At 42.5% G+C, this 16016-nt stretch overlaps 1 protein-coding gene across 1 annotated transcript in view; it reads right to left on the reverse strand.

Annotated features, from left to right (window-relative positions):
* Positions 1-455: 455 nt before the first annotated feature.
* The window catches only part of LOC139652368 (AF4/FMR2 family member 1-like), a 38942-nt gene continuing 23381 nt past the window's right edge, over positions 456-16016 (reverse strand). Inside the window, exons 5-19 of the mRNA XM_071529421.1 lie at positions 15296-15382; positions 14931-14967; positions 10944-11001; positions 10583-10724; positions 9377-10420; positions 9181-9275; positions 8646-8871; positions 6739-6833; positions 5705-5768; positions 5448-5584; positions 5159-5230; positions 2981-3074; positions 2776-2819; positions 2413-2660; positions 456-580 (exon numbers count right to left, since the gene is read on the reverse strand). Of these exons, the coding sequence (XP_071385522.1) occupies positions 456-580; positions 2413-2660; positions 2776-2819; positions 2981-3074; positions 5159-5230; positions 5448-5584; positions 5705-5768; positions 6739-6833; positions 8646-8871; positions 9181-9275; positions 9377-10420; positions 10583-10724; positions 10944-11001; positions 14931-14967; positions 15296-15382 (2568 nt within the window). The remainder of the gene's footprint in view (positions 581-2412; positions 2661-2775; positions 2820-2980; positions 3075-5158; positions 5231-5447; positions 5585-5704; positions 5769-6738; positions 6834-8645; positions 8872-9180; positions 9276-9376; positions 10421-10582; positions 10725-10943; positions 11002-14930; positions 14968-15295; positions 15383-16016) is intronic.

A 16016-nucleotide genomic window follows, 5' to 3' on the forward strand; every position in this document is an offset into this window, starting at 1 on the left:
GGGAGTGATGTTAAACATTGCAAGAATACATAAAGGTGTGGGTTAGGCCAGATGTAGTTGTAGCCTATGTTTACATGGAGGGAGGGAGAGAGAGAGAGAGAGAGAGCGAGAGAGAGCGAGAGAGAGCGAGAGAGAGAGAGAGACAGAGAGACAGAGAGAGAGAGAGAGAGAGAGAAAAGTGGACAAAAGAGATGAGAAATGAATGACAGTGCTTTGTTCAATGCGATATCATTGCTGGGAAATTCCAGTTCCACAGGCAGTTGTAAGAGCAGACAAGAGATAACATCAGTGTGTATCCTTTGGTGAGATGAGATAATATCCAAATCAAAACTCAAGTCAGCCTGAAGAAGTATCCCGGGTGGTACCAGGGCCGGATTAACCACACTGGAGTGGTGTTCTGGTAGTGACAGGTGGCTAGAAGGGTTCACAGGCATCCAGCAGGAGTCGCTGGTTGGTCACTTCACCTTTTGGCTGTCCAGCCTTAGCCAGTGGACACCCTGCCTTGTGTAGCGCACCAGAGAACTTATACTTGAAGTTAGGCTCAATGGGCCCATAGCTGTGTCCAGCTCTGACAAAAAACCTGAGGGCACACACAGAAATTATATATATATATATATATATTTTTTTTTTCAAAGAGAGTAGTAGCTCTTAGTATTGGTATTAACAAAACAAAACGGAACCAGCCAGTTTGATGGTCAACAACATTGTTTCGATGATGAATTACTGTAGATTATGCCCGCACCATGTTATTTACAAAGAGGAAAGGGATAGATGTGCATGTTTCATTCTTGCAATTTAATAATGAGATACTGTATATTGTACTCACATGACTACAATAGGCCTATAGTGCTTTCAGAAAGTATTCAATCCCTTTGATCGCATTTTGCAGTGTTGCAGCCTAAATTAAAAATGGATTAAATTGAGATTTTATATCAACAATCTACCCAAAATACCCTATGAGGAAGTGAACTTGTTTTTCAAAATTTTTGTAAATTTATTGCAAAAGAAAAACAGAAATATCTTTTGGATAAGTATTCAACCCCTGCATCTTTGGCAGTGATTAGAGCTTTGAGCCTTCCAGGACACGTCTCCATCAGTTTGGCATATCTAGATTTAGGGGTTTTCTAACATTCTTCCATGCAGATTTGCTCAAGCTTGGTCAAGTTGAATGAGGAGCATCTGTGAACCACTATCTTCCAGTCATTCCACAGGATTCAAGTCTGGGTTTTGGCTGGACCACTCAAGGACTGAAGGATCATTCTTGCTCTGATGTAATTCCAGCGTTGCTCTGGCTGTATGCTTAGGGTCGTTCTCTGCAAGAATTTACCTGTATTTGGCTCCATTCATTGTTCCCTCTTTCCTTTTAAGTCTCCCAGTATCTGACACTTAAAAGCCCCTCGGCATGATGCTGCCACTATGATGCTTAAAAGCAGGTATGTTATTAGATGGGCGATTAGCTGTAATGCAAAGCATTATGTCACAGCTCAAGAGTTCAACTATAGTTTCACCAGACCACAGAATATTTTGCCTCTTGTCGTTTTGTCAAATCCAGACTAACTATCATGTGTCTTTTTTCCAGGAGTGACTTCCTTCACACTAGCCACTACAGCTCAGATTTATGCTGCACTGACTCTTACCCTTCCAGTAAGATCAATTGCAGCCAAGGACCTTTGTAGTTCTGTTAAAGTGGCCCGTGAGCTGTTGGTCTCCTCCCTGAACAAGGTTCTTCTTGTCTGGTTGTTCAGTTTGGTCAGACAGCCAGCTCTAGAGAGAATCTGGATAGTTCCATATTTTTCCATTTGCTTTTGTGAACTCCCAAAATGTTATATGTCATACCCTTCCCCAGATCCATGTCTCCTCACAATTCTGTCTCCGAGTTCAACAGACAGTTCCCTGGACTTCATGGTAGAGTTTCTGTTCTGACATGCACTGTCATCTGTGGGACCTTATATAGACATGTGTTTTGTCCTAAGTCATGTCCAACCAATTGAATTGGCAACAGGGGGATTCCAATCAAGTTACAGAGAAATCTCAAGGACAATCAAAGGAATTTGAATGCACCTTAACTGAATTTGGGGTGTCTCTGCAAAGGTGCTGAATGCTTATTGACCCAAAACATTTGAGCTGTTTGTAGATCAGTGACAAAAAATCCTAATGTAATCGAGTTTGAATTCAAGCTGTGACACCACAAAACGCAAAAATAAATTAAGGGGGTTGAATACTTGCTAAAGGTACTGTATATGGCTTTTTTCAAAGATTCATGACATATTTTGATTACAAACTTTAATTTAGTCTAAAAGAGTTTCGGGACCACTGCAACACACCAACTCTAAGCACTTATGACAAAGTGTATCCCAATCTATATTCGTACACACAGACACAACACTCCTTCCCCTTTCCTTCCATTCTTACCGCTGCCTCTGTGTGCCAGCTCCTCAGCCTGCTCCCAGATTTCATGAGCGCTCAAGAACAAAGTAGTGATGTTGACATAGGAGACTGCCACCTGCTGAATGACCTGGGGGATTGCCACAGTGCTGCTGACGGGGCCCACGGCCAACCCTCCAGCTCCTCCACCACTATGGTTAGAGCCAGGACCCGAGCTGCTGGCTGTGCTGGCGGGAGAGGGCATGTCGGACATGGGGGATGGGGTGTCTGTGCTTCTGAAGGAGAGGGAGGCGGGGAGAGAGGGGAGTATTTAACTGCTACACCTGTGGTAGCCTACTTCTATTTAGCCAAACAATGAATGTAACAAGCAAGCTAGATGACAGCACTTACTTTGATGCACAGAGAGAGAGATCCTGTGCTGGCTTAGCAGAGCTCTGAAAAATGAAACAAAATGTAATTTAAGTGGAACTAAACTATGCACAGGTTATCAGTGTTTCATTTTTTCCCCTCAGTGCCTCTACTATATTAACATTTCCTTTCTGTTAATTACATTATCACAAAACAACAACAGAAACTGGCAATGTTTAATACCTACATTGAAGTGATCAGTGAGGGTCTTTGAATACTTCAGTGCAATTTTATGTTTGCAGCGAAACATGGCTATCTGCAGGAGGGCCTGGCACTTCATACTAGAGGACACAAATATGATGTTAGATTCTTCATTCGTATGAATCATTCAAGAGAAAAAAACAGGTATGAGAACATTATCTTTCTATTAACTGTATTATAAAAGCTCAGTGCTAGTTTCAAACTTGCAACCTGTTTTATCTTGTGAAGCTGACCAATATAACAGCTTAAAGTATCAAACCCAAATATTTCAATTGTAAATTCACAATTTCCAATAATTCCCGACATCTAGGCTAAGCAGAAATCAAGAAGACTCAAGGCGACCTGCTTAGGCCTATCTATGATTTTAATGTCCGAAGAGGGGAATCTTGAAGTGCATGGCAGCCACACTGCATGCCCCCACCTCCACCCCCAACTGCGATGGATTGTATTTGTGCACAGTGCAACCTCCTATATAAATTTTTCAGAACATTAAAGTGGATTCACACATCACTTGCATAAAGGCAGGCACATTGCATCAGTGCTTTACCTTGAGTTGAAATCAAAGTGCAAACCCCCTATTCAGCAAAATATTTTGCATTGCCACAGTCCACCTAGCCAACAAGACTGATACATTAATCAGACTAACATTTATAGCTGACTGAGGAAATCATCCATTGATGCATCAAGTCTAGAATGTCATGCAAAACATGTTTGCTCTCTTTTTTGTAATGTTACATTTTAAGCTGGAAAAGCTATATGTTTTGAGATTCCTGTTTAGCTAAGGCCTCCATTAAAAACTATCCCTGTATACAGAAAAGCTCTTATTTTTCACGAGGAACTCTGATTACACCTGATCAACCAAGACAGATCAATCAACAACATGCCTACAACAGAAGCAATAGACCCTACAATACAATGTAAATGAATAGTCCATATAATAAAGAAATATCCTAGCACATTCTAACAGACTGCTAACAAGCAGTAACTTGGGTATAAACTAAACCATAGAGGTCTAGGCCTATCCGTGACTTGCAGTGACATCAGTGTTTTGTTGATGCTGCCATATTGACTCCCAGAGAAGTTCCATTGTAACCACAGACTATATAACAAGCGACACACATATTATTTATTGATTAATAATCACACTTAATCATTAATCATGATCTCTGCCACAAGTTACACATTTTTGACTTGGATTTTTACTTGGATTTACGTGGTAAAATAATGTACAATGACACAAACCTCTTTAGCTACAAGTTAAAACGTAGCCAAGGAAGAGTCGAGTTGACAGCTGTATATATCTATAAGTATTATCGGAGACACTTTTACCTGAGACAACATGCTTGCAGCAAAGGCGAGAAGTTTTACTGGGTAGCCACTGATCTCTCCCAATAGCTGCTAGCCAACGGCCACGCCAACAACAATGAACTTTCTCTCCTACATTCCAATACAGTTATTGCAACTGGCAGCACAACATACAACAGGCATGACAGCCAAGGGACTGAACAACAATGGCAACAGCTCTCATCACAAGATTTTCTAAATGCTACAAGAATAGCACCATCTATTGACCAGTCGAAGTAACTACAACAGATATAAACAAGCAAACAACTGTACAATAACTACAGTGTCTTGTGGTTAGAGGATTGCCCAAAAATTCTCCATTGACTCTCACTTCAACACATCAACCCAGTCTGATGTCTCCAAGTGTGTAGCGTGTGTAGACTATTATGTTACCTATGGTAACTTTAACTGTATTGCTTTACCATTGAGTCCCCATTCATTGTCCTCCACATTGTGTGATAACTTTAACTGTATGACCTGCTTTACCACTGAGTCCCCATTCATTGTCAATGCCCCCCCCCAGTGGCACAAAGTCAACATTACAGTGTGACTAACTAACAAACGAACTAATGGACGGAGACCGATCCATAGCCCCCCTTTTGGTGGGGGACAATGAATGAAAATGAATGAGCACACAAAATGAATGGAAGTCAGTGTCCCCAAAATATGTCCATACTAGAAGGCCTCCAACCAGTGGTGCCCTTTAAAACTAAGATAAAGCTAAAATGGCACTCAAACCCAAACCAAACATTTTGGTAACATCTCATGAGACTTTGTGGTGTGTGGAGAAACAGTTCATCAAGCTGTTTTTATGGCTTACCATAAAACTAAGAAGTCCTTTTCTGAAGGTGGAACAGAGGGCTCCACTGATTTCTTAAGTTTCAGTACAAACCTGTGGGACAGGAGAATAAAGCTAATGCATGAATCAAATTAAATAATGGAGACAAAACCTTTTACAGGTACATGTAGATATGTACCGTAGATATAGTATAACATTCCAATGTGATTGTGAAAAGGCCTAACCTGCAAGCTGTAGCTGTGCAATCATACAAACTAATAACAAAAAAAATTAATTGTGCAGACAGGCTATTAAGACAGTGCATGCTTACTTGAGGAGCTCCACTGTCTCTGCGAACATAGTGTAGGAAGACATCGGAGTCTTTGGATCTATTTCCATGGCAATGCCACTCTCCACAAAGTACATGGCCGCATCTAGGTAGTTTAAAGCTTTACTGAGCTTATCCGCCTACATAGGGCAATACACAAATACAATTTGGTATTAGTTATTAGTATTACTGCATGGACTGAAGTTGACATTTTCTTGAAAATGAGTGAAAGGATTGAGAAACCAAAAAAGGAAAGGTACCTCCGCATCTGCTTTGTGCTTCAGTTTTTTAGCCTCCTTCATGTAATGCTTCACCGGATATTTCCTACAGTTGAAAGCAGTGTTAGATGTGTGACAGACGACTGACAATTCAAAAGACCATAGAAAGATGTCCTTACTGATACAAAATGAAAACTCTGTTCTGAATGGAAACCGTGTCGGCAAATCTGATTCAAATTGGGGAAACTTTCTAAAATGAAGACCTGGTAAGAATTGGCATGATGATACGTACCCCCCAGAAACTATCTATGACCGGCTCCTGATGTCTGGATTCTGCCCTGAAATAGCTGCAAGTTACTGGAAATATACTTAACTAAAAATAATGAATTTAATTGAATTTATAAAAGAAAACAGACAGGCTGTGATCATATAGGATCCTGCTCAGTAAGAGTGTTATATCATTCTACATCATTCCATACCGAGGATGTAGTTAAAGGTAACTCCTTTGTCCCATCGGCCGCTGCTTTTTTTCCCTCTGTCTGACATTGACACAGTGTGCGATACGGCTAAAGTTGAGACATGTTCAACTTGAAGTGCCTAGAACAGCGCCACAAAACGAACCACGTCCCAGATGTGAGGCCCATAGTTTGGAGGAGAGGAGTTGTGCACCTGCCACCACCAAACCATTGAAAAGAACTGAAAAAAGGTGTAGGTACATTCAATAATGCATCCTGTGTGATCACAGCCTTAAGAATTGTTCCTCCTGCAAATACAGTTGATTATACAACTAAAACCATTACTTATCTCTCATAACTTGTTTTGCTACACTGCTCACAATTACTCATTTTCTTTGACAAGGTTGCTAGTTAGAATTCAGATCCGACCCCATTTAGTGGATATTTGTCATGGGGAAATTGGTACAATCAGAGCAAGTCTGGGAGCATAGGAAATGTCACATTTTGTGGGGCAAAGATCCAGCCAGGTCCAGGCACAGCCAGGGATTAGGGGGAATAGATAAAAATAAAGATCTCCAATTTAGAAGAGTGAACACTAAGCTCTCAGAAAATTAATCTTACCGGTCCTCAAATCTGAGCAAGGGCCTGGTGGTCAAAGCTTCCCTGCTGGGCTGAGAAGGTGGTGGGATGGCAAAGGTGCTCTTTCGGGCCTTCTGCTATTGCAGGGCAGACACTTGGTTAGTATTTGTTTAGTTTCCCTTTTCACGGCATGGCCTTCCTGAAAAAGTACTCCAATAAGCATTCTTCACTCTCAGGAAGCAATCATGAACACAATTTAAATATGCAGAAGAACAGAACAAATTGAAAGCAGAGCTGGTATGCATAAAACATAGAAAGTTGCTTAAATTTGGTCTCAAACTTGGACTTTATAATCTCACCTAAAACTAGCGGTTAAGACATCTGTATAAACATGCACAGATCAACTTTGAGTGAAGAATAAGCATGATTCTGTGATGTGGATCTAAACCTGCAAATGATGGACTATGCAGTTATGAAATACAACAATACCAGGCAGTCATATTGGCTCAGTTCGCGCACTTAGGTGTCTAGAGTTTACTGGGAATGGTGTGATGAACAAAACACATCCAATCAGCTTCAGGCCTAATGGCGACAATGATGAGGTCAGCGGAAAATAGCAAGACTCGTTCAAGTGAACAAGTGGGCCAACAGTGATGTGCAGAGGGGCATCTCAGAACACATTCTGTTGAACGAGCAGGAGACCATTTCGCATTCCACTCTTATCAGCTAACAAGAAGATGTGAGCACATTAAACACATGATCACTAAAATCGGATGACTTAAAGGAATAGTTCTCCCAAAAATGTCTACTCACCCTCATGCCAGTTGAAACACAGGTGAAGTTTGTTAGTCTGTAAAACAGTCCCGGAGCTTGCTAGCAGAACTTCGTAGCAGCGTTCTCCAAAAAAAACTGAAGTCTTCGGGGACCGATCTTTAGAGTTCCAAAAAGAGCAGAAAAAAAATATCCATAAAATTACTCCATAGAGCTCTTGCAGCATAATCCAAGTCTCCGGAAGCCAACGATTGCACAGTGAGTGTAAAAGACTGATATTTATGCGTAGTCATGTGAATCTCCTCCACTTCCTTGTTTACATGCCTAGTCACACAAACTGAAAAACTATACATGTAAATTATTTCACATACCTCCGTTCATTGTAGAGACGCAACTGATGTTCCGCAGACCTGTCCCCCCATTAACACACAAGTCGTACACAGCAGTCGGCTTCAGAATCGGTAATTTCGTTTTTCTTCCCCAGACTTTTGGACGGTAATCCTCTGAGGAGAAATTTCATTACACAGCCAGACTGCACGGAAGGATTTAGCGGAGAAATTGACATCCAGCGATTAGCCGGATCATTGTGAAAAGTCACAGTTATATTCCGCAATGACGCCCGGTCACGGAGTCTCACAGGATTCTCTCTGTTGAACCATCCGAGAAGTCCTCTCAATCATATCATTTCTTAAATATCGGCACTGGGGAGAGGAGCTATAACCGAAAATGTAACGTTAGGTCCAAGTGACGCTTTTTCAGTTTGCATTACGTAGCCCTATGACTAGGAGTGTAAACATGGAAGCAGAGAAGAAAATTGGCGTCAATATCGGTCTTTTCCACTCACTTTGCAATCGTTGGCTTCAGGACACTTGGATTATGCTGCAAGAGCTGTATTTTTATGGATATTTTTTGTTCTTTTTCTGTTCTTTTCGAAACTCTGAAGATCAGTCCCCAGAGACTTCAGTTTTTTTGGAGAACGCTGCTACGAAGTCGTGCTGGCAACTGGCATGAGGATGAGTAAATAATGACTGAATTTCACACATTTCTCACAATTTGGAAATGGTCCCCTGGTTCCATTGTGTCTGACAGGCCAAACCAAGCACTTGTCAAGTATTCCAACATTCTCAAATGTAATAGTTGTGCCAGTAATTGTGTAATTGTGAGGTCAATGTCCTGACAAGTACCTTTGAGTGCTCTGTGTGTTTCCCAGTGCTCTTCTTGCGCTTGACAGGGGTGTTGCTGCTCTTTACTGCACCCATGCCGGATTCCTGGGTCTCCCTGGAACAGTGTTTGTGTACCTCTGAACCCTTAGGAGTGTCTCTGGGTGTTGGGGGCTGCTGCAAAGGTACAGGATCCTTCTTGGCCTTCTTTCGCGCCCTGTCCTCTGCTGCATTGCTGGAGCCTCTGTGGGAGACCAGACCAGAGAGCGTGTGTGATCTGTCTGACTCACACATATACACAAATACACACACACACACACACACACACTCAGAAAAAGGACATTCCATTCCAATAGAAGACAGCCCCGGTAAATACAATACATAGTACACAGGTGGGGGTTGTTCAGGTGTCTTGAAAACACCAGTGTTTTGTTTTTTACATCACTTAGGTCAGTCGTGTTATGAGTCCAGTGCCAAGAGCTTTTGCCAGGTGAGTAAACCATTGACAACACAAAGTAGTTGAAAAGTGGATGCTTTTGATTTGGGGACTCACTCCGGTTTGGTGGAAGCATGACTTAGTGGGGTTATCTTGGACTCTTTCTCCAGCCTTTGTTTCTTCCTGGGAAGAGTTTTATAATCTACCTCAGCCTGAAAGACAATAAACCAAATATTCAAATCAAAACAGGACTTCTACCATTTACATCTATGCTAACTAGAACAGCCTATAATGTAGACCAAGCTGATCTCACATTTGGAAGTATACTCTTTTTGCTGGTTTTGGCTAGTGTAGTAAAAGCATCAATGTCCCCTCTATCTTGCCATGTGGCCAGTGGTAGTCTCTCCCCACTGCTGGGTGTCTCCTGGTGGATGCTGGAAGCCTGCGGGACTCTTGAGAGCAGACTTAGATTAATCTTCATCAGCAGGGATTCACGAGGCCTATGGGGGTCCTGGGAAGTCTTGGCTGCAAAACCCAATTTGGCTGAGTATTGGTGGGCTGGTGGGCACAGACGTTTGTGAGGTTTCTTGGGGCGCTTCTGGGAGATAGTCTCTGTCTTGACTTTGCTGCAGCTGATCTTGACAGGAGGGTTAGGGGATAGCTGGTCAGGCTTAGCAGGACTGGGGGTGAGGCAGGAGCAGGGGCTAGGAGATCTCACACCACAAGATGGACAACAACCGTTTAGCACCAGTGTAACTTTGGGCCCAGGCTCCGATTCAGCCTTCCGCTTGTCAAACAAGGCGTACTTAGCGGCCTTCTTACTGTCCGTTTTAAGGCAAGTGCTGTCGCTGCTATTCTTGCAATGTCCTGTTTTCGTCTTTACCTTGGGTCTATTGGTGAAGGAGGGGTCTTTGTCGCATGTGGCCACAACCTCCACAGACTTTTCTTGGAGAGTTCCTTGGGGGTCCTCTGGACAAGCGGCTTTGGCTGGCTTGGAGGGGTGCTTGCTGCCTGAAGTCTTCCTGGAATTGGTGTGGGTGTTCGAATTGGTGGAGGGGGATTTGTGGCCACTCTGCTGGCTATAGTTGTTTGGGGGGCCTTCATTGGACTGCTGGGGTTTTGCATGGTTGTCACAAAACTCGTTTTGGAGGGAAGAAAGGCGGGGCTTAATCTCCCCAGTGGGGTTGGCCACCTCCCCCTTGGTGGCTTTGGAGCTTTGCGTGGCCAATAGCTGTTTGTGAATGGGGCTCTCTGAGGCATGGGTCTCTCCTTGACTTTCGGTACTGGAGTTCTGTTGGCTGGACCTGATCCAGTTCCCCAACTGCCAATCACCATGGGTCACTGTAGGAACATCAGGCTATAAAAAAGAAGCACAATGACTGAGATTTATAAAAAGGAGGAAGAGTGAGGGGAAAAAGAGATCAGAAAGAATGAGAGTGTGTGTGAGTGAATGAGTGTTTGAATCAACATGGGCATGCATATGTGCATATACACAAATACATGAAGTGCATTCCATTACCTTAGTCTGAGTTGAGCTGCTCCTGATGGGTTGAGGTGGCTGCTCAGTGCCGCTCTCACTATCCGACGCTGATCCTGAGCTGCTGTCTGAGTCACTGGAGGACGCTGACTCTACCCCACTGGAATGTGCTGCTTCAACTGTACTACAGTACAGACACATATAGGATCAGAAATCAAACACCACAATCATATTACATAGCAGGGTTACCATCATAGTGCAAGGAAAGCCCGTCTGGCAAACGATATCTGTGACAAAGCAACAGATGGGGGAATTGTTAAGGCAGGTTTTTAGCATGCCCAGAGGGTACAGAGCATACATAGGTTAGGGAGCAAAATGGCCCTCTAGTAGACGAGACACTTACAGTGAAGAGCTCGGCTGGCTGATACTGGATGGAGCTGTAGGAGAGCAGTTGTTGTGTTCTGAGAAGAAACAGCAGAGAGAGCAAACATTAGCCCAACAACACAGACAGGATAGGACAAGTAAAAGTCACTATACAAAAGTTTCACGCTAGCAGATGTGGCATTTGGCAGCACCCTTGCACTGCAGCTGAGCTTTTTTAAATTACTGGCAATTGTTTACAGATTTGGACCTGTTTAACACTAGGAAGACCAGGCTGTTGAAACCTGTGCTGTGTTCAAGCAATGTCCCACGATGTCCCTAGGCCAGCCCCGCCTTACAGGGCTGATTCCTAGTAATACCCTTTTTATAACCATTTTATGAAACCATGTGCAGTAAAAGGTTTTTACTTGAAATAAAATTGACACAATTGAATCACTTTCAACATTAGGCCTACTTCTGAACTATAGTTTTATGAAGGAAACAAGTTACTACAGTCCTGGAATAGTCAGGTAACCACATAATTCATAAATCATCATGGGGAAACCAAAGAGCTTTTGACTCAGAAGACACAGATGGTTGTTGACCAACACAAATCAGGTAACAGATTAAAAAAAAAAACGCGATTGGCCCAAATGAGATGCTAGATGCCGTTGTGTTTGGACGTGTGTTGTGTGAGCACAACACACAAAAAATGAGTGAGTGGATGAGAGAGAAGTTGCTAGTATGTTTCCTCAGTGAAGGAGATGGCAGCTTATAGCAGAGACTTTAATCTTCAAGGGCCAAGAAGAGTCTAGTGAGTTTGCACTCTTCGTCTCTTCTGTGCTCCTGTCTCTTTCTCTCAGCTGAGGATAATTTGAGGTGACACTGTAGGGTTGTTTTTCCCCCTGTCTTTTGTGGTCAGTTCAGAGAAAGGGGCGCCCCGCTGGTATTTACAGAGTTGCCATAGAAACATTGTTCGGGAGTACAGCCATACAGTGTACAAATGCAACATATCTCCAACCCACATATAGCAACTACATAAACCAGGGATCACCAACCCGTCAATCGGGATCGACCTGTCGATCTTTAGGAAGCTCAAAGGAGATTGCAAAGCATTAGGTGAAAAGTTGTTTTAACCTATCAGAATTTAAATGTCATTTATATATTTTTTCAATCCAGCCAATCCGGAAATGTTAGGACATGACACTCTCCTTCTCTCCTGTCTGATTGGCTGGATCACGATAACGTTACTGTCATGAAGCTACTGTCGTGAAGCTACTGTCAGTTGGCTTGGCAGCAACCAGCTAGCAAGTCAAGATGGAGGAGAATGTACGAAAAAAGCCAAAAACCTACAACTTTCATTCCGAATGGGAACACAAGTTTTTGTTCACTTTGGTCAACGACAGACCAATCTGCCTAATTTGTAACCAAGCGCTTGCTCTGGCGAAAAAAGGTAACTTAGAGTGTCATCACACCACTAACCACCCGAAGTTCAAAAAGGACTTCCCACCCAAAAGCACTCCGCGCTCCAGCAAAGTGACCGAGTTGAAGTCGGCATTGAAGGCACAACAGCTGCTGTTTACCAAATCCACAGACAAAAGAAAAGCTGCAACAGAGGCCTCCTTTCGTGTGAGTCACCTGTTAGCTAAACACATAAAACCATTTACCGATGGAGAGTTAATCAAGGAGGCAATGTCTGTCACTGCTGACACTTTATTCAAAGACTGTAAAAACAAAGACGATATTAAAAATGCGATCGCGAGTGGCCAGAAGGATACAGTCGTTATCGGAGGACGTGTCTCAACAAGTGCTCAGGGATTTATCACTGTGCGAATGCTTCTCACTGCAATTTGACGAATCTGTTGACATGACAGACACTGCACAGCTAATGGCGTTTGCTCGGATGGCTTTTGAGGACTCATCCACAAAGGAAGATTTCCTCACACTTTTGCCATTAAAGAAGAGGACGAGAGGTGAGGACATCTACAGTGAGTTCAAACGGTACGTGCATGACAACAACATCCCCATTCATAAGTTAGTGGCAATTACAACTGATGACGCACCAGCTATGTGAGGCACACACTCTGGTTTTATTGCTTTGTGCCGCAAAGACCCAGAGTTTCCCCAGTTCCACCAACAGGCGCTTGTTAGCAAAGTTGTGGATTTTTCCCATGTAATGACGCTAGTTGTGAGGATTGTTAACTCCATACAGGCAAAAGGACTGCAGCACCGACTGTTCAAATCTTTACTAGAAGAAGTTGACGCTGCGTATGGTGACCTGCTCCAGCATGCTGAAGTTCGTTGGTTAAGTCATGGGAAAGTGCTGCAGCGATTTACTGACCTGCTGCCCGAGATCTGCTCCTTTTTGGAGGCATGGAATAAGCAGCACAAAGAACTGTCACAGGACACATGGCTTCTTGATTTGGGATTTCTTACAGACCTGATGGCCAAACTGAATGAGCTCAACTCTGAACTGCAGGGTAAAGACAAAGAGGTGGCACACATGATTAGCCCTGTCAATGCATTCAAAGCCAAAGTGGGTCTGTGGACCTCTCAGCTGAGAAATGAGAGACTGACACACTTCCCAAACCTGGAAAGACTGGCACAGAATGTGAAAGAAGCTTCAGAGTTCTGTGAAGCAAACAGTTCTGTGCCCATTTGGATAAAGCGGCAGCTGAATTTGACACGTGTTTTCAGGAAATGCATGTCATGGAGGACATTGTCAAATTCATCACAAATCCATTTCTTCCCATTGACATTGACACTGTATCTGTCAAGTTGCAGGATGCATTTGCCAAATGGAGTGGACATGGAAATAATTGAACTGCAAAGTGATATTGAAATGCAAGCCAGGGCAAAAGACAGCAACTTTTGGGGACTTGTGAGCAGGGAAGATTTTCCTCTCCTCTCCTCCTGTGCACTGAAAGTGAAAGCCTACTTTGGCTCCACTTATCTCTGTGAGATGGCCTTTTCACAGATGAAATTAATCAAAACAAAGCACAGGACCCGCCTGACTGACAGGCACCTTACTGACTCTGTGAGACTAGGTGTCTCTAACTATGAGCCCAACTACAGAGCACTAACTGATAGTGTGCAGTCACAGCCATCACACTGACTTTGGGGAGGTTTTGCATGGTTTGGAGTGAAATACTGTGTAGTTAGTACCTAATTGCTTGTTTATTTCCCTTTTGTTGTCATGTGGCATATGGTTCAGTGGGAAGATTTATGTTGCTCTCTTTACCTAGTTAAAATAAACTGCATTTAATGTCAGTCATTCATATTTAAATTTCTGCCTTTTGAGAGAAGTTGAGGGTATTTCAGTTCATACTGTACCTTGACAAAGCATACAATAGTCAGAATTAAAATTGTTAAAATGGACTGGTTGTAAAAAATAAAAAGAAAAGAGGCAGTATTATTCAGGATTTAAACATCTGTGGGCTTTTATTTCTTATATTTCTGAACGGTAGATCTTGGCCTATATTTGGACATGAGAAGTGATCTTGGCTTGGAAAAGGTTGGTGACCACTGACATAAACGAATATAGTGCCTGCAAATCAAGCAGTTCAGACAAACTCAGTTAGATCTTAAATTTGTTATTCTGCTGGTTTTATTGGCCAATGGGAGCCATGTGCTTAAACATACTTTGTCACCTAGTTGTTTAAGTCCTAGGTAAGTTAGATTTTCAGGGTTCCATTAGAATGACATACCATCGAATGTCTGAGTCAAGGCTCCAGCATTAAGAGGCATCATTACACTTTTAGTTAGGTTGATCCTATTACCTAAGATATTTCTGTACTCTACCAGCATAGCATTGAGCGCTGAACAATGAATTGAACATTTCCCATTTCACTATTTTTCCACATTATCATTTTAATCTGTGTCCTGTGTCTGGATTTCACATTTAAGCCCCGATCCCACAGAACTGTTCTACCTCCCTTGTTGCTGTACAAATACTGTGTACATTAAGTGTATGGTATTGACACTGCCACTGATCAGTGAAGTCTGCCAATTTTATGCCCCCATTACTTACTTTGTTCTGGAAATGCCGAAGAGACATGCTCTGCTTCCTGTGAAGGGATACAGAGGAAAATAGTTCTGGGCCTTATTTGTCCTTCATTCAGATTTGTACTTCTTCAAACCATATTTACACTCAGGTGATAATTGGCATACACGGACCCTTAATTAAAACCCTCAGATCTGACATCCAGAATAACCCCGTGCTGCTGAAACATCGATTTCATCATACCTGAATTTTCTTTTCAGTGCAGGTTCTTCAAAGTTAGAATAAAACCCAACAGTTTAGAAATACAGCAAACAGGTAGGGCCTCAAAGGAGCAGATGAAAACAAATGAGGGTGAGTCACTTTATGAAGTACTTTCAAGTCCAAGCCCTTACCTTGGCAGGGAAAGGGGACTTGGAGGGTTCGGCTGTGCTAGGTGTGTGGATGGCTGTCAGTAGAGGGGGCCACGAGTGGGTCATTTCCTTTGGGAAAAAAACATAAATTAATTAAAAAAAGAGCGGGATATGTATTAAGAGCTCAAGACTATAGTCTAATTCCAAAATGGAATTAGACTATGCTCTAAGAGGGGTAGGTGATATTGATATCAATGTAGATCCAGGCATCATGTCATGACCTTTTATTAATTCCAGACTTCCCAAACAGGGAATTCAGCTCGTTCAGCTCATGTATATGTATGTGTGCTGCATAAATGTCTGACACATGAAGCCCATTTATAATATTACCTACATTTGATCACTGACACCAAAATTCTGACTGTGTACCTAAAATAAATATCGTACTATTTGTAGCAGCTCTGCAATTATGATGTTTTTATTGTTTTTTTTTTGGGCAGATAGGCAGCACAATTAAACACACAACAGAAAGGGAATCCAACAAACCCCCCCATATTCCTTTGACACCCCCCATATGTGTATGTGTATATTTCATATGTGTATACATGCCTATGTGCTTGCAAATACTATACAGTATACATAGACAGACCTATCAAATATTTCAGATGGAATTTTATGTTAATTAAAAAAGTATATCCTCCTGTCTTTTGTCACTGAAACTGTGCTGTTGTTCCTATGTCTATGTGGCTGAAGTGTTTTCCAA

This window comes from Centroberyx affinis, unplaced genomic scaffold (assembly GCF_046629955.1).
Source record: "Centroberyx affinis isolate AG114_WGS23_722 - 3 ecotype Tasmania unplaced genomic scaffold, CSIRO-AGI_Caff_v1 ptg001787l_1, whole genome shotgun sequence".
NCBI classification, from domain to species: domain Eukaryota; kingdom Metazoa; phylum Chordata; class Actinopteri; order Beryciformes; family Berycidae; genus Centroberyx; species Centroberyx affinis.